Source organism: Bos grunniens, chromosome 4, assembly GCF_055505025.1.
Source record: "Bos grunniens cultivar Pamir isolate PY7600 chromosome 4, Bosgru_T2T1.0, whole genome shotgun sequence".
Lineage (NCBI taxonomy): Eukaryota > Metazoa > Chordata > Mammalia > Artiodactyla > Bovidae > Bos > Bos grunniens.
In genome coordinates, this window is record NC_141168.1 from 32,279,656 (window position 1) to 32,306,399 (window position 26,744).

Genomic DNA, 26,744 nt, shown 5'->3' on the forward strand with positions numbered 1-26,744 from the left:
TGCATTCAGTTCAGTTCAGTTCAGTCCCTCAGTCGTGTCTGACTCTTTGCGACCCCATGAACCGCAGCATGCCAGGCCTCCCTGTCCATCACCAACTCCCAGAATCCAGCCAAACCTATGTCCATTGTATCCACGATGCCATCCAACCATCTCATCCTCTGTCGTCCCGTTCTCCTCCTGCCCTCAATCTTTCCCAGCATCAGGGTCTTTGCAAATGAGTCTGCTCTCCGCATCAGGTGGCCAAAGTATTGGAGTTTCAGCTTCAGTATCAGTTCTTCCAATGAATATTCAGGACTGATTTCCTTTAGGATGGACTGGTTGGATCTCCTTGCAGTCCAAGGGACTCTCAAGAGTCTTCTCCAACAACACAGTTCAAAAGCATCAATTCTTTGGCACTCAGGTTTCTTTATAGTCCAACTCTCACATCCATACATACCAGTGGAAAAACCATAGCCTTGACTAGATGGACCTTTGTTGGCAAAGTAATGTCTCTGCTTTTTAATATGCTGTCTAGGTTGGTCATAACTTTCTTTCCAAGGAGTAAGCATCTTTTAATTTCATGACTGCAGTCACCATCTGCAGTGATTTTGGAGCCCAGAAAAATAAAGTCAGCCATTGTTTCCACTATTTCCCCATCTATTTGCCATGAAGTGTAAGTGCATTAGTATGCGATATTTCTCTTTCTCTTTCTGACTTCACTCTTATAATAGGCTCTAGGTTCATGCACCTCATTAGATTCCTTACTCTTAAGTAACACTCCCAAAGGGAGGTCTTTCCTGATGCCTGAGGTCAGCTTAGTTCTCTAAGTTCCCACAAAACTTTATTCTATGCAGCATCCCACTTGGGATCACTTGATTTGAATTTGTCTTCACAGGAAAGGAATTTTTTCCCAAAGGAAGGAGCTATGTCTGCTCATTCATCATCCCCAAGGCTTACTAAAGTTCTCAGGTGTTTAAGAAGAATTAAAAAAAAAAACAAAAACACAAAGCCCAGAGACTTTCCTGGCAGTCCAGTAGTTAAGACTCAGGTCTCCCAATGCCGGGGTGGGGGTGGGGGTGGGAGTGGGTGCAGGTTTCCCAGCCAGGGCTAGATCTCACATGCCATCTGGCACAGTCTATAAATAAATAAATAAGATTAAATAAAGTAAAAATATAAAAGAAAGAAAAAGTTGAAAAAACAACTCAGATGGTTTCCAGTGTAGACAGGGGTAGATCCAGGTCTTATGGAGTCTAGTGATTTTACAGTGATGGGGACCTCTTTAAGAATAATAATATAAAACAAAATTAGTTATAAGAGTGTATAAAACACAGCTACCCTGGTGGCTCAGCAGTAAAGAATCCACCTGCAATGCAGGAGATGCAGGAGACTCAAGTCCAATCCCTGGGTCCAAAAGATCCCCTGGAGGAAGAAATGGCAACCCACTTCAGTATTCTTGCCTGAAGAATCTCATGGACAGAGAAGACTGGAGGGTTACAGTCCATGGGGTTGCAAAGAGTCAGACATGACTGAAGCAACTGAGCAAGCAGAGCTTTTTTCTCTTGAAGTGGCTTACCAGAAATGCATATAGCAAAATGGCACCTAATTATAACCTGGCTTCTTGGCTCTCACACAAAAACCCCCTCAACATTCCATTACTCCTGGGACTCCCAACACTCACAAGGGCCCAGAAGCTCCTGCTTCATGATCAGTCTGCCTCTGAATGTGGCTTCCAATCTAACAAATTAGCCTGACTGGTTACTGTGTTCATATCTCACAATGACTTTTTTGTTCATTTCATGGATGCCTTTCTTATTTAAATTGTTCTCAGTTTGCTGATGAGGAAACATGAAAATCATATGCTACAGTGTCATTTGCAAAATTGGGGAACTGGAAATTCTCTTATTTTCACAAGTATCAACTATCTACTGTTAACAAGTTATTCCTAACTTTCACCTTCTATTTTTGTTGTTTTTTTTTTAAAAGGGCTTAGCTCCTCTCTCTCATTGTACAATTGCCAGATTGCTTCCTGAACTAGATTTAACCTGTTTCTCACTTATGCAGAAGAATTTGGGTTTTCAACAATTCCTATGGCTGGTTGATCCAAAGGCTGCAGAACTAACGCAATGACCCCTAAGGAAGTGAAGCTTCCGACTTCACTCAGTCTGTCTGCTGGGAGCTTCTCAGATAGCAGGAGACAGGCTCCCGGGGGGAATGTCAGGCAAAGGTCAGGCCCAGCACAGATGACAACCAAACAGGCCCCATGGATCAGATGAGAACTGGCAATACCCTTATCAAGTCTTCTCTCTCAGGCTTGGCAGCCAAGCAAATCTCCCAGCTGTGCCAGCTTGTGGTTGTGAGCATGAGTCAAATTTAAAATTATTAGAGCTATTTATAAAGCTAATATCTTGCCATTGTATAACGTTTATAGTTTACAAAATGCTTTTACATACAGTGTGCCAGGCAGTCCGACATAGTAATCGGATCTCCACTGAATAATTGTGTGTAGCTGCCACTTACTGCGTGTGAGGCAACGCTTGGTGAAATAGATACTATGCCACCCATTTTATAAAGGGTGAAAATGGGTTCTGGGGTTCTGAGAGGTTAAAAATTCTCTTTAAGTATACCCAGCTACGATGTGATAATTAGTGTTATGTTCTGTGAGTCCGAGTGCTTCTCATGTTGAGATTTTCCAGTTTGTCATTTCAAAATGTACCAAAATAGAAGACAGATGGGATGAAAGACAGAAATTTTTAATAGCACAGCTAATGCTTTGTCTTGTGTGTAGTAGGTTCAAGTATCCTTTGCTGAACTAATTCAAACATGTAAGAATGAGCCCCAGTGCAAGTTAATAGACAAGCTGATAATGTTAAAATTATAAAGACCAAAAAAAAGTGGTTGTCAGAAAAAATTCAAAAGTGAGGAAAGAATAGCTGAATTTCTTCAATCAGGTTTTCCTCCTAAGGCAGCTCATAAACATGAAATTCCACTTACGGAAGTGGGAACAGATTTGACATATATCATATGAAATCCTGATAAAGGAAGTTTTACGTGGGGTATCCTGGAAGGTCTGAGACTTTCATTCATTTCAGTAACCACTTAGTTGTAACCTCATGTGTTGATATGATAGTTTGGGGCCGGTTTGTTCACTGTGTATTAAGAAGAATGATCGGCACTCAAGACCACCCAAGACACAGATTTGTTCCCTGGGAGAGCTCTCTCCTCAAGTTTATGACAACTGTCACTTAAGAAAACTCCAGTCCTGCAGGGAAGTGGTAACTGAAAAGGCAGAACAGCTGAGATTCCACTGTGAAGAGGGGCTAGAAAGGTAAATTCAGTGTCAAAGTCTGGGAATTGTGGGGACACGGTGTGCTCTGAGATGGCACAGTCAGTGCTTGAGAGCTGGTGTCTGGTTACTGAGCTTTTTCATTGGCAAATTTCTCTGGAAAATCAAGGGCACTGTCTTTTCACACACTCACAGTTCCTCACTGACATTTCCGTCCTCGGTTGTCCTGGATTCCTGAGATCCACAGCCTTTTGAAAGCTTGCCTTCTCTGATTTCCCCTGGAATGCCATCCCACCCCCATTTCTCCTGGCTTTCTTTTCCACTGCACCTCCAGGGAATCCGAACTAGTTCTCATGAGTGTTACAAAACACCCATCCATCCCAGGATACCATGACACCTTGTCAGTTTATGCCCTCACTTGGACAGGAAAGCTTCATTTTTAGCTCTCTAAACTACATGTTTTTGTGTGTTTTGTAGATAATAATAATAGGTGGGAAAGTCATATTATAAGCTTCATGGAAATGTCAGAGGCTGGCAGAGCAGGCTGTGTTTGTTTGGGTTTGAGAGCCAGTTCAACTGGTGAAGGCAATAGGCACTGCCCTTGAATGCTGTGTCCTCATCTGCTTTTCATGGTCTTATCAGCAGAGCAAAACTAATAAATCATGGGCTGCCAGTGCAAGAACTGAGCACTTTCCTCTGAGCCAGATGACTCCATTGTTCAGCTGGGCGACCTCAGCAAGGTTGTAAACACGGCACCACCTGTCAGCAAGAGACATGCTCTTCTTGTTTTTTTTTTTTTTTAAGTGTAGTTGATGGGCCATAACATTCACTCAACTTTGTGTAAAGTTCGATCATTATTTTCAGTAAATTTACCAAGTTGTGCAACCATCACCATGATTCAATTTTAGAACATTTCCCGTGACTTCCCAAAATCCCTGTGCCTGCTTGCATTCAACCTTTGTGCCCACCCCGTTGAGCTCCAGGCAACCACTCCTCTGTTTTCTGTCTCTGTATATTTGCTTTAGCTGGACATTTTATACAAACAGAATCATGCAATAGTGTTCTTTCACATCTGGCTTCTTTCACTCAACATAATGCTTTTGAGATTCATCCATGTTGTAGTATGTTGCCAAATAGTAATCCATTGTATAGACTGGCCACACTGTCTTTATCCATTCACCAGTTGATGGACATTTGGATTGCTTCCACTTTTGGGTTGCTCTCCGAATGCTCTCCTAATCCGTACTAAAAATGATGTGGTGAAAACAACATGGGATTTGCAATCAGAAGCCCTATACTGCATCCTAGCCCCAGCATTTACTATCTTAGTTAACTGTAGAACTGATTTCCTTATCTATAGAGTAGAGTTCATTAACCCCTTCACTGTCCTGCTCCTACAGCAAAGGGGGATGACATATGAGAAATGCTTCGTGAACTGTAAAACACAGGACAAAGGAAGGGCATTGTTACTGAAGTAGTCCTGCTAGAACATATTAAAATGAACCATATTTCTCTCAAGAATCTTTCCACATTCATAGAACAAATGATCTATGGCAGGAAGGTAGGAAGTAACTATCTTTTTCCTTCCATGGTCATTGGGTTCTCATCATTTTCCCTTACCAAACCCTGCTATTTAGAAAGATTTTTGAATGATTCTCTCTTAAATTTATTTGTATTTTAAACTGTATTTTTGATTGTCAAATAAAAGGCTTTGTTTCCCATTGAAGAGAGTGTCTTCAGATATCCTAGAATCAATCATGAAGTTGGACTCAGTATAGTTGCAGTTCAAATTTAATCAGGGCATCCAACCCACAGGTTCAGTTTTTGCCTCTTCGGTACCTCAGACAACTCTGAAGGTCAGTCCCCCAGTAAGGGGCTTAGGGCCACAGTTGAGTCCAAGTTGAAAGGCTTCTAATGAGTTAAAGCCTGAGCAAATATTTCTATCCTCCAGATAAAAATTATTAAAACTGGTGCTTCACTGAAACAATATTAAACTAATTTGGATAACTAGATCATGAGGGGCTACTAGAACAATCAGGAACATAGATTGCTGACTACTGAATGTCATGTCTGGTTATTTGACTTCCACAAAGCATGAAAAAGTTTTTTTGAGAAGCCAGTACAGGCTTTGCTTCAAACAGAAAGAACCAGATACTGCTGTCTCACACCCACTCAATCCTCAAGTAAGTATCATATTTATCACCCTCCACACTTTCTACCTTATCCAACACTACAGTCTGCTTCCAAGGAGTTTTATCTAAAATCTCATTGGAATCTCCTGGGATGAAAGACTTCCAAAGAAAGAGAAATGACTGTCTCTCATCTACTAGAATCTGAAACACAGAATATGAGCACCCGTCCAGTGCCTCTGGTGGAATCCCTGGTCAATCCATCATTAGAACTCAGGCACTCCCAGTGCCCAGATTCAAATTACTAGACTGTCTCCTTCCGAAAACAGCAAATCCCCAGACATCTCTAGCACTCCGTGAGATTACACAACACAGGCCACTGAGGTCAAATAAGTCTATTTCCTTCTACACATCCTCTCCCCTAAGAAGCCCTTCTTCCTTTTTGATGATCGGGACTATATCAAGCAATAGCAGATGTGGGGTTTCATGTGCTGTGTCATAAAAGACTCCATCTTTTTTTTGGAAATTTCCATACTGTCTCACCCTTATGCACTGATTTTTCAAAAACCTGCATCAAAGCAAGTGTTACCTAAGAATATTTGCTGTACAACATTTACACAATTGTCATATCTTATGCACCATTGACTTATGCCTGGAAACATGTTCTGAGACTATTTACAATGATTAACCCATATTCTTCAGGAGGTACACGGTTTCAATGAGCTTATGAAATTATTGTAAGTCAGAAATGCAAATAGTATTTAAAGATGACCTACTGAAAAACTAAACAAACCTCACTCAAATGAGAGGCCATATCTGCTTCTTCCCAACCAGAGTCTCTGTATGGTACAAAACAGAATCCACAGTTACCAAAACAGCTATGATCATCTTGGCAGCATGGAAGATGTCATCAAAACCCTATCATGTTGATTAAACATGATAGTGGTTAAACAGGCACCATGTAGAATGTTTGGCTTCTCCTGAAGCTCACTGGGGAGAAGCAGCTGTTGCCCTCCCAGATAAAGTGACATATTCTTGGAGAAACAGAGTTCTAATTAGATATAATATAATCCTCTTACCATCCAGCTCATCCCAAAACAAAAACACTGCTAGAAAATTTCAACATGTAATAAAAAAGAGGTTGAGTCCATTTTGAATATAGTGATTGTTTCAGTTTCATAGAATATATTTTTCTCCTGCTTCACAAGTACCAAAGAACCACTTTCAACCCATAGTAGGTGCAATTAATTCATATCCTTTCATTCAAGTGTTTCTTGAATATGTTTACATAAAACACACTAAAGAAAATGTCAAACTTTTGTGTACTAGAGTTTATTTAATATCTGAAGTATCTTGAATGTATTTATACAAAAATACAGTAAATATCCAAGTTTTAGTTTATTTAATATCTGAAGTGTCATATGGTACACTTAAATCTTAAAAAAAAAAATCTACTTAGAGTAATATTATAGATAACAATGCATTTTAGCCACAAGTAGGAGAGCGACAGAAGAATCACAAAATCCCATACCCAAAACATTATAGTTCTAATTAAATACATTAGAGTTTAATCTATATGAAAATATATTCTTTAGGGAATAAAAGTGATTAAAACTATATGTCTAATTATAGTTTTTTCATACTTATAGCTAGAGCTAAATACAATTTGTATAGCTCATAAACTAGTGAGATAATACTATTGAAAGAATACAATAACTCAAGATAAAAATGATTATAAGAAAATCTAAGAATGAATCCAAGTAATTACATAATTAAAGCTATATAACCAATTCAGAGATTCAGAACTATCATTTTACCATGAGGTCACTGATTAATTTTGTCTGGATCTTACATAACATAACATTCACTCATTCAATGTATTCAACAAGTAATTTTTGCATTCTCTCTATGCTCTAGGGAATGTGTTTGGCCCTAAGAAAACACTGTAAAACAAATCAGACATAGACCCTGCCCTCACAGAGCTTACAGTCTAGTGGAGAGACAGATGGGAACATAGGTTTCTGTAATACGGCACGAGAAGTGCTGTTCTAGGGCCTCCCATCCTAGAGGAAGGAACACCTAAACCGAGACCTGTAGGATAAGGGGTGGAGGGAGGAAGGAGGAGGTGGAAAGAGGATTCCAGGCAGAAGGAGAAGAACGTACAAAGACCCTGAGAGCTAAGAAAATAGAGTCTCTTTTAAAACAGTGGTTCCCAAACCAAAGACCTCAGAGACTTGTTGGGCTAGAATGAAATTTTCACTCATCAATGTGGAAATGAAGACCAAACTGTTAAGCTTTTACAAAGATAAAGTAATTCAATTTTAATAATCAAGTTTAAGGCAGCCCCATTTTCTGGCACTAAAATGGCCCTTCTTTTATGAAATATCCATGATAATAGATTTTATATATGTATATATAAAATAGATGGCCCTATTTTTAAAACGGAAACTAGTGATGTATAGGTAGCCTAGTTGGTAAAGAATCTGCCTGCAGTGTACGAGACCCAGGTTCTATCCCTGGTTTGGGAAGATCTCCTGGAGAAGGAAATGGTAACCTACTCCAGTATTCTTGCCTGAAAAACCTCATGGACAGAGGAGCCTGGTGGGCCAAAGTCCATGGGATTGCCAGAGTCGGACATGATTTAGCGACTAAATCACCACCACAGTGATGTATAAAATCACTGTTCAAAGCATTAACTTATCAGGGGCATTTAACATGTTTAAAGAGATGGCACAAGGGAAATACCAAGAGATAAGGCTAAGAGGAAGGCAGGGAGTTGGAGCGGATGGAGAACTTTGGACTTTATCCCAAGAGCAGTGGGAATGATTTTAAGCAGGGGAGTGAAACTTGCTTACATTTGTAAAAGATCACTCTGGGATATTATGTGTAGAACATGGGTTAGATGAGGCAAGACAGCAGAGAGAAAGATCAGTTTGGCAGCACTGCAATATCCCAGGAAGAAAGGAGATAAGAGCTGGTATTCAGGCTGAATCAGTGAGACTGAGTAGAAGAAGATGACTTCATGAAATAAACTTGGAGAAGGAAAATGGGATGGTCAAGTTTTATGTCCAAGCTTTTGACTTGGGAAACTGAATCAATAATTGGGTTAATGAGAGTCCCTTGGACTGCAAGGAGATCAAACCAGTCAATTCTAAAGGAAATCAGTCCTGAATATACATTGGAAGGACTGATGCAGAAGCTGAAGCTCCAATACTTTGGCCACCTGATGCAAAGAACTGACTCACTTGAAAAGACCCTGGTGCTGGGCAAGATTGAAGGCAGGAGGAGAAGGGGATGACAGAAGACGAGATGGTTGGATGGCATCACCGACTCAATGGACATGAGTTTGAGCAAGCTCTGGGAGTTGGTGCAGGACAGGGAAGCCTGGTGTGCTGCAGTCCATGGGGTCACAAAGATTCAGGTATGACTGAGTGACTGAATAATTGAGCTAGAGATAGTAAGAGAAGGAGGCTTTTTTTTTTTTTTTTTGTGGAGGAAGGCAGCACGTTTGCTTTAGGATATGTTGAATTTGAGGATTCTTCGTATTCAAAAGTCCTTTAGGCCAATTGTCTACACAGGTCTCATGTGTATGAGAGAAAAAGTTAAACTTCAGATATAAATTTTACAGTCAAAAAACATGTAGGTTGTAAATAAAACCATGGGTATGGATGAAATTTCCTGTTGAACGTAGCATAAAAAAAGAGAACTTAAGATATGTTACTAAAGAGTTGGTAGGAGATGCACAGCATAGAAAGAAGCCAGAGACAGACTGGTTAGAGGGGTTGGAAGATGGCCAAGAGAGCAAGATACCTGGAAAACCAAGGGAAGATCATTTTCTGGAGGCAGACTAGGTAATAGTGTCAGATGCTGCAGCAATCAGTTGCAAAGACTGGAGGATGCTCACGGAAAGTAGCAACAAACAAGTTGATAAGGACCTTGGGAAGGGCAGTGGAGGGAGTAGAAGTCAGATGACAATGAGGGCGTCTGAAGAGACAGGGAGGAGCTCTTTTATACAGTGTGGCAATAAGAGAAAGGACAGAATTTGCCAGCAACTGGGGTTTGAGAAAGTGATTCTTTGTTTTACGAACAATGGAGAGACTTGCTCATGGATACTGTAGGAGCCACTTGATAGGAGAGTTTGAAGACTTGTTGCAAGCGATGATAATAGAAATTCAAATGCAAAATATTAACTTGCTTTAAAAAAATCACAATGTAAAGTTCTTTAAAGATGTGAAATATGGTGTTCCCCAAAGAACCCAGGATCCAGTTATAAAATTGTCAATGGATTTAAGTATATGTCAGGATGTAACATGATTCCAAGAAATTCTCTGAGGGAATCTCATTTAAACATATTTTTAAAGTCACATTTAAAAATATTATTTCAAATTATGGCAAATTTAGCTCTTGTCCATAGAGGTCATACTCTTTAAATAATATGTATCTTTGAATAGTTGGTGGTAGAGAGAGCTTCTCCATCAAGGTTGGCTGGCAGAGCCGCTGCAGCCCCATCAGTCTTCGAATTTTTAACCGACATAAATGCTTTAATGAGCATGGATTCTCTAAAGTGAATGGGAAAAACAAGCAAAAAATAAAAACAATATGAATGAAACTATAAGATACAGACTGTTTTAGAACAATACTAAGTGTCATTCTAAAAAACAAGCATGCACATATTAGTAACTGGTGACTAAGTAAAATTCAAATTGCAATTAAGCATTCCACACCATTCCTCTAGAATGCAAGCTCCATGGAGGTAGGCATTTAGTGTGCCTCTGTGTCAAAAAGAGAGCTTGACTTCTAGAGAGTGTTCAACTAGAATATGCTTTTTGTTTTTGTTTTTAACCTCACCATGTGACATGGGGGATCTTCCTCCCTTGGGGATCAGACTCCCTGCAGTGGGAGCATGGAGTGGAATCTTAATCACTGGACCATCAGGGAAGTACAGAATATGTTAAATGAATGAATGGACTTGATTAAAGAAAGCAAATGCTCATATCTCCTACTATTTATTTTTTAGAACTGAGTATTTTAGAGATATATTCCTTCGCTTCTGTTCTCTCCTACCATCTTTCTGATGAATAGTTATCTGTGAAACATCTGATACAACTGATTCCATATGTCCATGATTCAATCTTAGGTTTGGTTCAGTGTATGACACCTAAAAATTTTATATTTTTCAAAAAATCTGCTAATGTTCAAATAACTGATGTTAGTCTTTCTTTTCAACTCTTACTTTATCTCTAGTAACTTTATCTTTAGTATAATTACAGTACCGAAATATTAATCCAGCAAAGGAGTGAGTGAAAAGGCAGCATTGCCCACAGGCTTAGAGGTAAGCTCTGGACTCAGTCGGCTTGGATTAAAATCATGTCTCTGCCACTTAAATAGTATTTGTGTTATCCTGGACAAGTTACTTAACCCCTATGATCTCAGCATTCTCACCTGGGAAATGTGGATCACAATGGGACTTACCTCATAGGGCTGTTTAAATATGGAACAAATTAATTCACGTAAAGCATTACAAAAGTGTTTGGTACATTGTAATCTTTTGTGAACGATCACTCAATTTAATAATCAAAGAGATCACATTTTTTGTTATATTTGCAATTATAAATACTCAAGTTATTTTGAAAAAATTAAGACTGTTTTTCAAAAACTATTGAGGCAAAGTTATCATTACTAAAATAGATAGAATAAACCCATCTTTAAAAAAATTTATTTTTTCCTCTAACAAAAACTCTGCCCTACATATACCTGGAGAAATCCTGACATCCAGTGGTTAACTATATTCATAGCAGTCAACTGACTACACTCTAGTCGCAATGATGTGTCTGAAACAACTAGAAAACTTTCTGGTCTTATTCTTACTTGGATTTCTTTTCTAAAGTCACAGGAATTTGTAATTCTTTTCCAATACAAACACATGGACAATGTATTACTAATTAGAAGGAAAATCTGTTCTATGACAGGAAGTACAGTAGTATTGGAGAAAGAGCCTATGTTTAAATGAGATGGACTAGAGTTCAAATCCTTGTTTTGTTATTTTTCTGTCTGTAACTTTGGGAAATAATTTATATAAGCCTCATGGTTTTTTCCTTTACAATCTCCAAAATATTTTAACTCTTTCGTTGTAAAATATAGATAAAGCAACTGTACATATGGTTTCTTAAGTGATTATCAGGTGAACATCTGCAAACCTCTCCTAGGTCATGAATAGGACTTCCCCAGTCATCCCAGAATTCCCTCCACAATCCGTCCAAACTTCATTCCCTGTAAGAAACTACTCTTCAGACGTTTATAGTAATCACTTTCTTTACAGCTTCATTATCTTCGTGTGCTATCCCTAAACTAGTATTGACAGTATTTTTTTTTTTTTTAGTTTGATGTGTTCTTTTTAATTCTTTTAATCTGTTGGTCCTTCTCTCCATCCCCTTCTCTTTCTTTCAGTTAATCTTTAAGATCCAAAATGCTGTCTTCATCTGTCCTGCTTCATTTGGACTTCACTCCTAAGTTGGGCTTTTGTTCAGAAGGGTAACTAGCTTCAAGAATTTATAGAGTCCAGGCTATTATGTAAACCCCCTTTAGCCTTAGTTTTTAATTTTTAAAAATTAGCAATGATAATACCTAACTCTTCAAGCTGTGGGGGTTCATGACATGCTTACATACACACTTCAGATACTTCATATAACCTTACCATGTAATAAAAATAACATAAAAATACTAATAATTTAGTCTTTAAAATAGGTAAATTTACTAAGTGTTTTTAATGCTGTAGGCATTATGCTAAACACCTTACATGTGACATCTCTTTAAATTCCCACAACAACCTTAAGAGGTAAATACTATGCAAGCCCATTCTGCAGTGGGAAAACCTTGATATAAAAAGAATAAGTAACCATCCTCAAAGTCACACAACCAGTATGACTATCTTGGTTTTCTTATAGGAAATTAAGCGTTAAAAAAAATCCCCTTCCCTGAATGAAACAAAAATGATAGAATAAATTGTTGCTTGTTTCCATGAAAATATCAGCCCTGAATGACCTGTGCACTATGTGGATCAGCAATGCTATACCAGGGCAAGAACAATGCTGCATCCTATTTCAGACCTATCTGACCCCAGAGGTCAATTTCTAAGCTCCATCATTCACTAGATTCTCTGAGATTCCTGTTTTAGTTGCCACAAAGTCTATTCTAGCATAGAACTCATTCCAATGGAAGAGCCACGTGAGGAAAACCCAGGCTTACCACCTAATGTGTGTTCCGCTGAACTAACACTCTTTCTAGCCAATCAAATCTCCACTGTTTTTGCCAACTTCCGTCTCTTGCTACCATGGTCAGAACAGTCCAAATTCAGATTATATACTTTAATGTCTGAGACTCTGATTGAAACTAAGTGCTTAGATGAACATTTCTTTTCATAGAACTTTATATCTAACAAATATGGTATGTAAATCAGGTAAACATTTCAATTTCATCTTTCTGACTATAAAATATCATCTACTAATTTGCATAAAATTTGCTTGATCTTAAAGAATGGGATGTTGTGGTTTTGTTATACCATTGAAGATTGATTTAGGTGTATTAAGAGTGCCAGAATATTTAAATATATTGTCAGGTTCTAGGATGCTTCTTTAGCCTCCATGAAATTGTCCAAGTAGATTTTGAAAGTACATTTTTCCAAACTCATATTTTGAAAGAGAAAACATTCCCAATTTATAATTTTTTTTCTGGTTGTTATATGTATTTGGAGTAATTTTAGATGTATTTTATTGAAACTTTCATAATATGACTCACTTTTATGATTATAACTAAGCTTTAACCTAGAAAATACAAAATGGCCTGCCTGTAAAACATACTTTTAATAGTAGGAATTTGTCAGTAAAGACCCAGAGAGACTAGATCAAAAAGGATATTTTAATTCATTCCATTCATTCATTTATTTAGTATTGAGTATCTACTGCTTATGAGGCATTATGCTAAGCCCTGAGAGTACAAAAATAAACAAAACGGATCCCTGCCCACATGCAGAATCCTATACTTTATGATATTATAGAAGTTAACTTTTAAAAAGTGAGTTCTATTCAGAATGTTGATATAGTTATGGTATTGTTCATTATACAATTAAACAGTTGGAAAGTGTCAAGAAAAAGCAAAAAGTATCTTCTATCAGAGGAACTATTAAGGATGATTTGAGAAAACAGATAAATCTGAATATAAGGTAGCACTGAAAAAGTATCAAAACTGACATTAAGAAATTTTTCCTATATACATTCTCCATAAAAAATTTTGTAGGAAAAACTTTTGCTTTTACCTAGTATTTGACGGATTTCTGGCCATTCTCTCTGTACTTCTAGTGCAGATTTCAGTTTAGCACACAGAGGGATATAATCCATGTAATCTATTAATACACGAATAACACTGCCTACCAAGTGCTTCATCCAGGGGACTGTAATAAACTCACAGAACTGAGAGAAGTAATAAAATTGAAGTTAGTAGCAATTTTAATATACTATATTCATAAAAAATTTTGTTCTGACAAATTACTACCTTTGCCTTTTTACATGAAATAAAAGTACCCTTCTTGTTATGAACCAAAAAAGCAAAGTAAATGATTTGTTTGTTTCTGTGAAACAATGAGCCCTGGAGCATGTGTGGCTCTGATGTGACAGTACTCAGCATAATGTGGAAGAACCATGCTATTTTCCATGATTCTTCTTACTGTGTTTCTAGCCCCCAAATTCCACCAAATAAGCATGAGTTATTAATTGCATACATTTTCCAAATTATTCAACATTTGGTTTCCAATTCAAGAAAACTATACTTTTGGGGGCCTAGTTTTATGCTTATTTCCCCATCTCATTGCAAACAAAAACACAAGAAGAAGAAAAATATAAAAGTTGGAGTTTGTTTTTCTTTTCTTGGAACATCCCTAAATGAGCAAAATTATGATGCTGACCCAATACGAAGAAGAGAAGGGTGTAACTCACCGGGTTATCTTTTATGACACAAGATGTCCATCCCGGCAGTACCTCTTCCTCTATCTCCGACCACACAAACGAGTTTCCAAAGATGTCCCCATGCATGCATTCAAAGCACATCTCCACCTGATAGCCATTATTCAGCAACAGCCTGAGCATTACCTCGTCATTTAGGGCATACTGTATGGCACTGGGGAAACGAGTGTCATTCACATGCATGAAGTAACAATTGACATTAGCTCCATGGGCAAGAAGCAGCCGGACAATTTCATGATTATTGGCCCTCACTGCCACCAGTAGACAGTTGAGGGGATCTAGGTTTGGGTCTGCACCTGCAGCCAGGAGGATTTCTGTGCAAAGGATATCATTATTGCAAACAGCAAAATAGAGCGCAGTCTTCCGTTCGTCATCATAGCTCTCAGAAATGTGGTCAGCAAGCAGGCTGTTGACATCAAAGCCATTTTCAATAAGCAGTTCTAGGCACTGTGCATTTTGTCCATCTGCTGCTGAGTGAATTGGTGTTAGCCCACTTTTCTGGATTGCATGTTTGGATGTTACTGGAATAAGATATTTCAGTGCACTAAAAAAAAAAAAAAAAAAGAATCGAATATCCACATGGCAGGAAGAAAATCAAGAAATGAAATAAACCAGCTTCCATGCTGGACAAGTGAACACAATTTGATTAGTTTCCTTTATTTTCTCTAGATAACCTTACACAAAAATATTCAGTCTTTGTCCATTGACTTAGTACTATCCAGTTTAGTTTTGATTTAGCTTCCCAGTCTAAATATTCCTGGGGAACCTACTAGATCTTATATATTTGGTTCTAGAATTGTGATTCTTCAGGAACCCTCCCCATTTTTCAATTATTCTCTGAACAACATATTATCTATAATCAACCAAGGCTACTTAATGAAGAAAATATAACAGAAAAGTAGGTCCATTCAATCTCACAGATGAATGCTTCATACTGTTGACTTAATCAGAACCATGGAGTCACAGGAAATTAGAGCTGGAAGTCACCTTGGGCATCACTGAGTCCAGCCCTTTTATTACCAGCAGAGCCATACGAAGACTTGAGAAGCGAAATGACTTGTCCAAGGTCACACAGATGCAGAAGACTAATGACTAGAATTTAGGCCTCTTGAATTCTTGTTATTCCGCTTCACTGCTCCATGAACAATCTATGCTTTAGTATTGTCCATGTATATCCTCTCTACTTACTTGAACCTGAATTATTAGCAACAAGAAGGGTCTTTATTGTTCCATCAGTCTTACATGAATTCAATTGAGATAACTAACCACAGCTTGTATTACTAAGAACCTGTGACAAATAGCTGTGAATTTCACACTTGACTGATGAATTGGACATGTATGAGAGCCACAGGCAAGGAGAACTTGATCTCTTGTGCCTAATTCAGAGCTACCAGGTGTGAATTTATGAACACTGGGAGTAAATCCAGGTAAACTTTAACAACATGTCACTTCGCATCAATTACTTGTCATTAGCCACTTAACTTAGCCAATGTCACCACTGAAAGTGATGAAGCCTAATGATTTCAAAGGTTTTGAATTTATGAAATACATTTAATTGCCAAAAACCATCCTTTCAAGGTGGGTAGTTTATTATGATTATAGATTTCTATTGGTGTGTTGGTTGTGGCACATTTTGTGATTTTAAAATATATCTGACCATTTTATTAAAGAAACCTAAATTTATAATGATACTTTTCTATTCAAGGATATATTTTATATTATAATATCTGTTTATGTTGATAAAAATTGGAGTATTACAAATTTCAATCCTTTGCCAAGGGCAAAATTTTTAGAAGCCCTGTAGCCTTCTGTTAAACAGATTTTTTTTTAAAAAAGGCACATTTGGGTGGCGTGTGCAGAAGTCTCACTTATAACTTTCTTCTAAAGGAAAATATCTTTTCATTTGACAAGCAGTATAAATTCAATGTGGAAATTTTTTAAGGTATAAGAATATAAAAAGAAGGGGAAAATCAAACACATAGATATACAAAACTTGTGAACATTTTGCCTTTTTCTTTTTGGATGTTGGGAGACATATTTAAGATAATACCATATATACAAGTTTGTGTTTTCAACTTAAAGTGATAACGCTATGGTTTATTACTCACAGGTAATGTCCCTCATAGGCAGCTCGGTGTATAGGAAGGTGCCCTGCTCTGTTAGGTATGTTTCCACTTCCTCCATATTCCAGAAGGAGGGAGATGCAGTCAGGATTGCCCCCTCCTGCTGCCTCAAACAACACCGATGCACCGTCATCCGCCAAAGCAAGCACGTCACCTCCTGGCAGTATAAGACATGCAGCAGAGTGATCACTGGGCAGACGTCAAGATCATCTCCTTAAAAATAACCTGTGGTTTTCCTTTCTGGTTAGGACTTAAAAATACAGAATTAAGAACATCTGTGTTCTTAGCCTTTTCAATAAGCAATCATGAAGCATGTTTCATTCAATTAGAAAATCTTTCCCTCACTGACATCTGAGAAATCAAGTCAATTTTCATGATAGGAAAATGCTCCCTAAAAAAGGTCTAGTTAGACTTTTAAAGACAAAGTTAATGCTCTGTCTCATTTCAACAAATCTTTATCAACTGTCTTCTATGTGCAAACACCATGCATGATCCAGCAGAAGATCCTAAGATGAATAAGCCTGACTATCTTAAATGGCTCAGAGGGAGAATGACACAAAATATCATCAAAGAACACAAATTGTGTAATATTCAAATGTCATGAGGACCAGAAGGCATGATGTAGGGGAAAGTGGTCTGTTTGAATTATGGCTTTGTTGCTGACTGTGAGAGTTTGGGGCAAGCTACTTACTTCCATGAACTTCCAACTCCTTATCTGTAAACTACAGTAATACAGCTTATTTCATATGGCTTATTTGATAATTAAATGAATTGCATTGTGGGGGAATTTCAAAAATGTTATCTTTTCCCTACAGAGGATCCTTGAGAATAATGTGGTCCTAGGCAACCCACTCCAATACTCTTGCCTGGAAAGTCCCATGGGCAGAGGAGCCTGGTGGGCTGCAGTCCACGGGGTCGGGAAGAGTTGGACACGACTGAGCGACTTCACTTTCACTTTTCACTTTCATGCATTGGAGAAGGAAATGGCAACCCACTCCAGTGTTCTTGCCTGGAGAATCCCAGGGACGGGGGAGCCTGGTGGGCTGCCATCTATGAGGTCGCACAGAGTCAGACACGACTGAAGCAACTTAGCAGCAACAGCAGAGATAGCCATCAGGGCCGGGCACTCAGATTTGTAGGTCCCCATGCATAGGATTCAAGTGAGTTGTGCAATAGGGGCCTATTGCGGGGCTTATTGAGGGATGGAGTAAAAATCTGATGCCCAGATACATTCAGGAGAGGAAGAGGAGGCAGTGAGGTCTGTCTCTGAAATGAGACAGATGGAGAAAAGGAGATCTGAGAGGCAGGAGAAACACTGCTTGTGCTCAGTCGCTCAGTCATGTCCGACTCTGCAACCCCATGGATGGTAGCCCGCCAGGCTCCTCTGTCCATGGGATTTCCCAGGCAAGAATGCTGGAGAGGGTTGCCATTTCCTCCTCCAGGAGATCTTCTGACCCAGGGATCGAACCTGTGTTTCCTGCATTGGCAAGCAGATTCTTTACCACTGAGCCACCTGGGAAGCGCAGGAGAAACATCAGCAACATGTAATTCCTTTCCACATACCTTTGTGGATCAGATGTTCCAACACATCACAGTGACCATACTCGGCCGCAACACCTAACGGGGTCACTCCAAATCCGTCTTTTAGGTGGACATTGCCTCCATTGTTTAGTAGCAGAGCTATGATGTCTTTGTGGCCTTGTTTGGCTGCTTCATGCATTGCTGACCATCGCTTCACACAGGGCTGGTCAAGACTGGTGTTGTGTTTAAGCAGAGCAGACACCATGTCATAGGAGCCTCTTTTAATAGCTTGAAGGTGAGTTTTAAAAAGAACAGTCAACAGGAGGCATATAACATAAATCCCTTACATGGCACTACACTAATTACCAGATTTAATATCAAGAGAGATATTAGTGACACCTTTTCTTGTATTTTCCATACCCCTCTGTTTCTCATAACTGGTTTCTCTCAAGGAATGTAAGCATATAAGATGATACTGCCTTTTCTTAAGACCCTGACCTGAGCAGGGGTAAGAGTTTCGTGGAAAACAGGATGCATGTCACTGAGTTAGGATACTTTGTGTCCTCTTTCTAAACTTCCACTTCATTGCTGAGATGAAAATAATATCAACTTTTGTATCAGTTAAATAAATTAAATAATGTATGTAAAATGCTTAGTATACAGTAGGAGCTTGATAAATGATAACCATTATTATTATTATGATTTCCTCACTTATAGGATCATGGAGTCACCTGTGCAGATAGTGTTTATCAAGTTTTTCTCCCTGTAGAGAGAGTTTTTTCCCACCAAAGTAGGAAATATTAAATGAACATTTCTTTCCCATACTCTTATGAGATGTTAGCAATAGGAATGTTTAGAATCCAGGTAGGTCAGTTGTTCTTCTTACAGGTGAAGTACATGACAGCTGATGTACCATGTTTTCTGAGGTTCAATAAATCAGATGTCTCTCTCCCTCTCTTCTTTTTCTAGTAGCTGAAATTACACCGTTAAGTCTTTTTCTCTTTCTGATTGTTAATGGATTCTCCCAGGTTAGATATAAATACTTCTCTAAGGTGTCATGCATTTCCCTCTTATCAGTATGTAAAATCTTAATAAGAAAAACAGCAGGATGAAGGTTACTCTTTAACACTTATTCATTTGTTCATTCTTTCATTCATTTAATATGTGCTGGCTATATGTAAATGTTAGTCATTCAGTCGTGTCTGACTCTTTGTGACCCCATAGACTGTAGCCCACTAGGCTCCTCTGTCCATGGGGATTCTCCAGGCAAGAATACTGGAGTGGGTAGCCATGCCTTCCTCCAGGGAATCTTCCTATCCCAGGGATTGAACCCAGGTCTCCTGCATTGCAGGCAGATTCTTTACTGTTTGAGTCACTTGTTAGGTACAGCGGGCAGCAGGAAAAAGACAGACATGGTTCTCACTTGGGGAATTTGAAGCCTGGGGAGTGAAGGCGATACTGCTTTCTGTTTGAATAAAGATTCAAAGACTGGGCCTTTGCTGGGAAAGACAGAAGGGGATATGGGGGCACACGGAACATCTTGGGCAGGTAAGAAGCTGAAGGTGGAAAGGCTCTGAGGCCAAGGCAAGAGAGATGGCTCCAAAAGGCAGAAAAGGAGGATGAGGACAAATTGTCTATTTCACTAGGAGGCAAGCAAGCCATCACTGCAGCAATTTCAGTTTTTCTCCTGCTCACTGTCTGAAGCACAATCTGTTGACAAATGCCTTTCTCTGAGTCACCCACCTGCCACTGGCAGCTCTAATTACAGTGAATTACCTCATCCTAGCTGGTGCTCTTGTGAAGCAAACATCGATAACTTAAATGAAATAAGAGATAATGTGCCCTCATTTATCTTCTTGCTCCTATTCCATTTTTTCTAATTAGAAAAAAAATGTAATAAAATAATGAATCTCTTCTTTTATGATCTGTTTTCCTTTTGTCTGACTCAGGGAACATGTTGATTAGAGATACTACCCTTTCTTCAAGAAAATAACAGCATATATAAGCCATATTCAACTTGAAATAACTAAAAAAAATAAAACTTTACTTGTAGTTCAGCTTTTGGAACTAAAAATATATTTTATTTCTCATAGAAATAATAATGAAAATCGTGGGGAACCCCTCTTCCAAGCTAAACCATGAAGACATCCTTAACCAATAATTGGCTAAATACTGAAAACTAACAAGGTACAGTATGTGTGAAATGTAACTGAGTAAAATACAAATTAAATAATTTATGAAGTAAAGAATACATTTCACATAATATATGTATCGTTATATGCTTAGAGGACAGCAAGCCTCAGGTGAAGAGTTAAGGAATTTAAGAGGGTATTTTGCATAAGTTATAGGCACTTTTGAACACCTTATAGTTTGCTGGCACTTTCTTTCTTTAAAAAAAATTTTGTAATTTTCTTTCTGGATATATGTGTTTTGCCCATCCAGTTCCAGTTCAGTCGCTCAGTCATGTCCTACTCTTCATGAGTTTTGCCCATATAATTTACTTAATATCTTCAGTGATAATCTGACTCATATGACATACCAATAGAGATTTTCTTCTGCAGTACCTAGAGAAGGATTGGAAGACTGAGAGAGGAGATGGAGTAAAGAGGATATATACCGATTTGTGAGAAAGAAAATAAAGTAAAATTAACTGAGCTGTGAATGGCACCATGTTCTGGGAAAGTGGAAAGCAGAGGAGCTGAGCTGTTGTACCAGACCGTTCCCTTGGCTTCCTCTGCACGCTGGGACCCTCTGGTCAGGACAATCATGTGACTGTCCTACTGGAGGAAGGTGACACCAACTTTAGAGGGATGAGCTGAGAAGGAGTCTGTGTGCAAAAAACACTTAGTAACTATAAGATCATCACAAATCAGATATCTACACTCACTTCTGAATTGTTGTGCGAGAGAGGAATGAACTTTCTTTTCGAAGTCATTGCGGTTTGTTTGTTTTATCTATCTGTGTTTGTTTGCTGGTTTTGTTATGGAAGCTTTACCTGTACCCTGACTATAATAATTAGTTTTTCCAATTTAATCTGAATTGGAGAAGGCTAAAAGCTGCCACATAGGGCAAGAGTAAAGAAGAAATCAGAGCAGAACGCTCCCGAGATGTGATAACACTATTCATTTAACATTTATGTGCAGGGGCAAAGGCCTGTTGTTGATCCCCTCTATGTCCCATGAGTCACAACTATTTCTTTGGAAGTTTCACAGATTCCACTGCTCTCTTATTTCCCCAATTTACTTTGGATATACACCTTTGTTATAGCATTTATTAATACTTGTTTTCTATTTCGATTATATCTAGGCTCTCACTAGATTCTTTGAAAGATGATCATTCCATTTGTACTGTGCTATTCAGCATAGAATCTGGTTTACTGTGACTTCTAGACTGGTTCCAAATCAGGAAAGGAGTACGTCAAGGCTGTATATTGTCACCCTGCTTATTTAACTTATATAAAGAGAACATCATGAGACTTATATAACTTATATAAAGAGACTTATTTAACTTATATAAAGAGAACATCATGAGACTGCAAGGAGATCCAACCAGTCCATCCTAAAGGAGATCAGTTCTGGGTGTTCACTGGAAGGACTGAGGCTGAAGCTGAAACTCCAATACTTTGGCCACCTGCTGTGAAGAGCTGACTCACTTGAAAAGACCATGATGCTGGGAAAGATTGAGGGCAGGAGAAGGGGATGACAGAGGATGAGATGGCTGGATGGCATCACCAACTCAATGGACACGAGTTTGGGTCAACTCTGGGAGTCGGTGATGGACAGGAAGGCCTGGTGTTCTGCAGTCCATGGGGTAGCAAACAGTCGGACACAACTGAGCGACTGAACTGAACTGAACTAGATAAATGTTGGGTGCATTGATGTTGCTGAATTAATGTTGTCAACTGTAAATATTTTACTGATGTTTGAATTATCTAAGTTTTCTGTTAACAATATTCAGGCTGTTCTTAAAATTCTAGAGATTTCCCTGTGGACAGGCACTGCGGTAGTGTTGACTCACTGTGACCACAGCTCACGATGCTTTATTGGCTTCTTCTGGGATCTCTGAATATTCATAAGGACTGATGCTGAAGCTGGAACTCTAATACTTTGGCTACCTGATGCAAAGAACTGACTCGTTTGAAAAGACCCTGATGCTGGGAAAGATTTAAGGCAGGAGGAGAAGGGGATGACAGAGGATGAGATGGTTGGATGGCATCACCAACTCAATGGACATGAGTTTGAGTAACCTCTGGGAGTTGGTGATGGACAGGGAGGCCTGGTGTGCTGCAGTCCATGGGGTAGCAAACAGTCGGACACAACTGAGCGACTGAACTGAACTGAACTAGATAAATGTTGGGTGCATTGATGTTGCTGAATTAATGTTGTCAACTGTAAATATTTTACTGATGTTTGAATTATCTAAGTTTTCTGTTAACAATATTCAGGCTGTTCTTAAAATTCTAGAGATTTCCCTGTGGACAGGCACTGCGGTAGTGTTGACTCACTGTGACCACAGCTCACGATGCTTTATTGGCTTCTTCTGGGATCTCTGAATATTCATAAGGACTGATGCTGAAGCTGGAACTCTAATACTTTGGCTACCTGATGCAAAGAACTGACTCGTTTGAAAAGACCCTGATGCTGGGAAAGATTTAAGGCAGGAGGAGAAGGGGATGACAGAGGATGAGATGGTTGGATGGCATCACCAACTCAATGGACATGAGTTTGAGTAACCTCTGGGAGTTGGTGATGGACAGGGAGGCCTGGTGTGCTGCAGTCCATGGGGTTGCAAAGAGTTGGGCATGACTGGGCAACTTAACTGAACTGAATGGCTGGAATGGCTGGTGAAAAATCTCAGGGCTGCTTCCCCTCCTCCTGCCACACATGCATTATTTCATAACATCTCTCCTTTCCTGAGCATCTACCATGTGGCAGAAGTTTACATATTAATATTTTTCTCTATTGACTTTATTGACTATGCAAAAGCCTTTGACTGTGTAGATCACAACAAACTGTGGAAAATTCTTAAAGAGATGGGAATACCAGACCACCTGATCTGCCTCCTGAGAAATCTGTATGCAAGTCAGAAACAACAGTTAGAATTGGACATGGAATAATAGACTGGTTCCAAATTGGGAAAGGAGTATGTCAAGGCTGTATATTGTCACCCTACTTATTTAACTTATATGCAGAGTACATCATGAAAAATGCCAGGCTGGATGAAGTACCATCTGGAATCAAGATTGCTGGGAGAAATAGAAATAACCTCAGATATGCAGATGACACCACCCTTACGGTTGAAAGTGAAGAAGAACTAAAAAGCCTCTTGATGAAAGTGAAAGAGGAGAGTGAGAAAGTCGGCTTAAAGCTCAACATTCAGAAAACTAAGATCATGGCATCTGGTCCCATCACTTCATGACAAATAGATGGGAAAACAATGGAAATGGTGAGAGACTTTATTTTTAGAGGTCCAAAATCACTGCAGATGGTGACTGCAGCCATGAAATTAAAACACGCTTGCTCCTTGGAAGAAAAGTTATGACAAACCTAGACAGCATGTTAAAAAGCAGAGACATTACTTTGCCAACAAAAGTCTGTCTAGTCAAAGCTATGGCTTTTCCAGTAGTCATGTATGGATGTGAGAATTGGACCTATGTCCCTGAGAGAAAGAAAGGTTATCTGTGGTCATCTATAGTTAATCTCATCTCACTCTGCTACTGCAAATAGATGTGCCAATACTTATTGGTCAACAAACAGCAGGATATACAAGCCTGAGAAGAAGCTGTGTATAGATAAACAACATCTTCATGCTTACAATCATTCCCTTGATGTGTTGCAGTGGTGACCCCAGGGACACACTTGTGTGCTCAGAATCTGCTGGATCTCCTGCCTTCAAATTTGGTTTCATCATTCTGCTCTGTACCTCATGTCTCTCTCTGGAGTCCCCTTTCTGCCTCTTTGATTAAGCTACAGATCACAAATGCAATATCCCTTACAGGCCGGACCCCACTTAGAAACTATTCCTTCAAAACTGACACTCCTGGGCTCATAAAACTCCTCATTAGAGGAGTTTCTGATTAACTGGTACTGATTAACTGGTGCTGAAAGAGCTTTCACATTTCACCTCCTGGTGGGACAAGAAAACAAAATCATATGGCAGGTGAGATGGGGGTTAGGAAAGGACGTCAGAGAGTGGAAACAGATGAGGTCACATAATTTTAGCCAATACATTAAATACTGAATAAATATTATTTGTCTCAAATTATAAAAGTTCTAGGAAAAATAGGTCATTTACCAAGCAGAAGGGGCGTCTCTCCTTTGTCATTTTTGGTGTTTGGCCACACTCCTTTCTCTAGTAAAGTTCTTACATTTTCCACCAGACCAGCTTTGACTGCCAAAGTCAAAGGTGTTTCTCCATCAGAGGTCTTGAACTCCCAGAGCGTCTTATAAGATGCTGAGATATGAAAGCATGTGGAAAATTAAAAGTCTTTACTTAAAGGATGTCATATAGAACAGAATGATGCAATACCATCTACACTAGATGGGACAAAGTCAATTGACGAAAAAAAGAAGACTAAAAAGAGAAATGATTAAAGTCTAGCAAATGATGGTGAGTAGAAATAGATGAGCATGGGCTTGCTAATCAAGTTGACAGCTAGCAAACCAACATCTGTGTTTCAAGGTGTTTTTTACAAAAAAAGATAATGGGTTGTGACTTCTCACTTCTTAATAAATTATAAACAACTTCCCTAATCCTCTGTATTATTATTTAAATTGAACCTGAAATTGTTTTTTGTCAAATGAAGTCTGTGCCTGTGGGAATGACAAGTATTTGATCAATGATGTATCCTATCAGAATATGTTACAAAAGAAATACCATGCTTAACATCATCTTCTATATCTGACTATCTATCCTATCTGTCTATTTTTAACTTTTTGTAGCTGGCTGACCAGCTGGATAGTTAATTATCCAGTAGCTATCATTATCTCTTACAACAGCACTAGGAAGCAACATTGAAGGTTGACAAGAAGGGCATTCTCAAAGTGTTTTACAAGATGCTGGGATGTGAAAAACACTGTTGGAACGTAGAAATTATTAATAATATTTAACCCTGGGTAGATATACCACAACAGTTATTCATATTTGCATGATGAAAAAAGTAATGTAATATAAGGACAGATAATGTAAGTATTACTTGTACAAAATAATACTCTTTTGGAAACTATTAACTCAGTTCAAGATGACAGTTTACAACTGACTTTGAAAAGCAAAATATTTTATACTTAAATCAATTAGTTAATGGTGTATATAAACTTTTAGGTGATAATCACATCTTCCCACCAAACTGGGTCATATTTTTAGAAAGATGTAAAGGGTAAACCCTGAACTCCACAAAATAGGCTAATTTTGTACTCAGTTTAAAGCATGAGTACTATCTTTTCCAAATTGCAAATCACCTTTTATTCTACTTTTTCTTTTTGCTTATTATGTTCATTGGGAATACTCCAGAACATCTGCCTTTGGGCTTCAGTTTGGTTAAAGGCATTCTACATTTTCTTACCATCCAAGACAACTTCAAGTATCTGCTGAATGGGTTGAACAACAGCTTCATGCAATGGAAACCATCCTTTTTCATCAGCTTCATCCAAAGCATATTTATATTTCACATACTCCTGGAGCTCAAGAATGTGACCTAAAATAAACACATGGGCTGATAACAAATCTCTCAGCCAGATGGAATCTCCAGTCCATTCTACTGTAGGTGATAAATCCATTTACCTTGCTGTATGGCCTCCACAAGCTTTCTGTTCTGATCGCTTAGTGGTACAAATCTACCAGGGAAAGAAATACAAGCCATATTTGTATTCATGATATAAAGGAACCGAAACATTTATTCAGTTTTTGCACATGCGTTTAATAATCAGGATCTTCAAGAAATGCACACAACTGATGTTATCTACTTTAAAAATGTAAATGTCTAAAAGTCAGATACAGAGTATGTTTATGATACACTGGACCTATGAACATTAGGGAAGATGGAAAAGTAGAAGGTTAAAACATTGTCTTTGAAATTAATTGTAGGCAATGAAAAAGGGGTAAATAACTGGAGTCAGAGACGGAAGAGCTGCTTTCAGATGTTGTGATTTTGTGAACCTGAGGAGGCCAGCAGCCTCTCTGGACGGTGGTTCCTGCATCAGTAAAATGAGAAGATTATATAGGAAGATCTCTAAGGTTTCTCCCAACTTTAAAAATTCTATGCTCAATAAAGGTTTCTTGCTCTGAATTTAATAATGGCTAATTAATGGTTGCTTGTTTGGGAGCATATGCTGTACATTGCATGTTAGTCTTTAATCAACTGTGAAAACTAGTGAAAAATAGGCAAAGCATTTACTGAACAAATTCCAATCACTGACCCAGGAGGTCATTGTCAACCCTCATGGAAATTCTCTGATGTGTGTTTATACAAAGGTGACTAGGTATTGAATAACAAATTGATTTAACTCTATTAAAGCAGAAACATCCACTGGTATTCCAGGGTTGTGAATGCCTTCCTGGGAGATAAGGGAAGAATGAAAGAGACCAGAAATATAAATGTTAACATGTCTGTTTTTTAAAAGCTCAAAAGCAATCATTTTCTAGCACTAAATCTTTTCAAAAGCACTACTAATTTCAGAATACAGGATTCTAAATACTA

At 38.5% G+C, this 26,744-nt stretch overlaps 1 protein-coding gene across 5 annotated transcripts in view; it reads right to left on the minus strand.

The window, feature by feature from the left end:
* Positions 1-6,707: 6,707 nt before the first annotated feature.
* ASB15 (ankyrin repeat and SOCS box containing 15) overlaps positions 6,708-26,744 on the minus strand; it is a 60,147-nt gene continuing 40,110 nt past the window's right edge. For 2 of the 5 annotated variants that reach the window (XM_086395825.1, XM_086395824.1), the window contains 8 exons: positions 25,829-25,881; positions 25,611-25,742; positions 24,344-24,502; positions 18,092-18,337; positions 16,514-16,685; positions 14,379-14,949; positions 13,703-13,856; positions 6,708-9,950 (listed from right to left, as the gene is read on the minus strand). In XM_086395825.1, coding sequence (XP_086251951.1) covers positions 9,778-9,950; positions 13,703-13,856; positions 14,379-14,949; positions 16,514-16,685; positions 18,092-18,337; positions 24,344-24,502; positions 25,611-25,742; positions 25,829-25,881 — 1,660 coding nt within the window. In that variant the 3' untranslated portion in view covers positions 6,708-9,777. The remainder of the gene's footprint in view (positions 9,951-13,702; positions 13,857-14,378; positions 14,950-16,513; positions 16,686-18,091; positions 18,338-24,343; positions 24,503-25,610; positions 25,743-25,828; positions 25,882-26,744) is intronic. The other 3 variants (XM_086395827.1, XM_086395826.1, XM_086395828.1) reach the window with 2 other exon arrangements.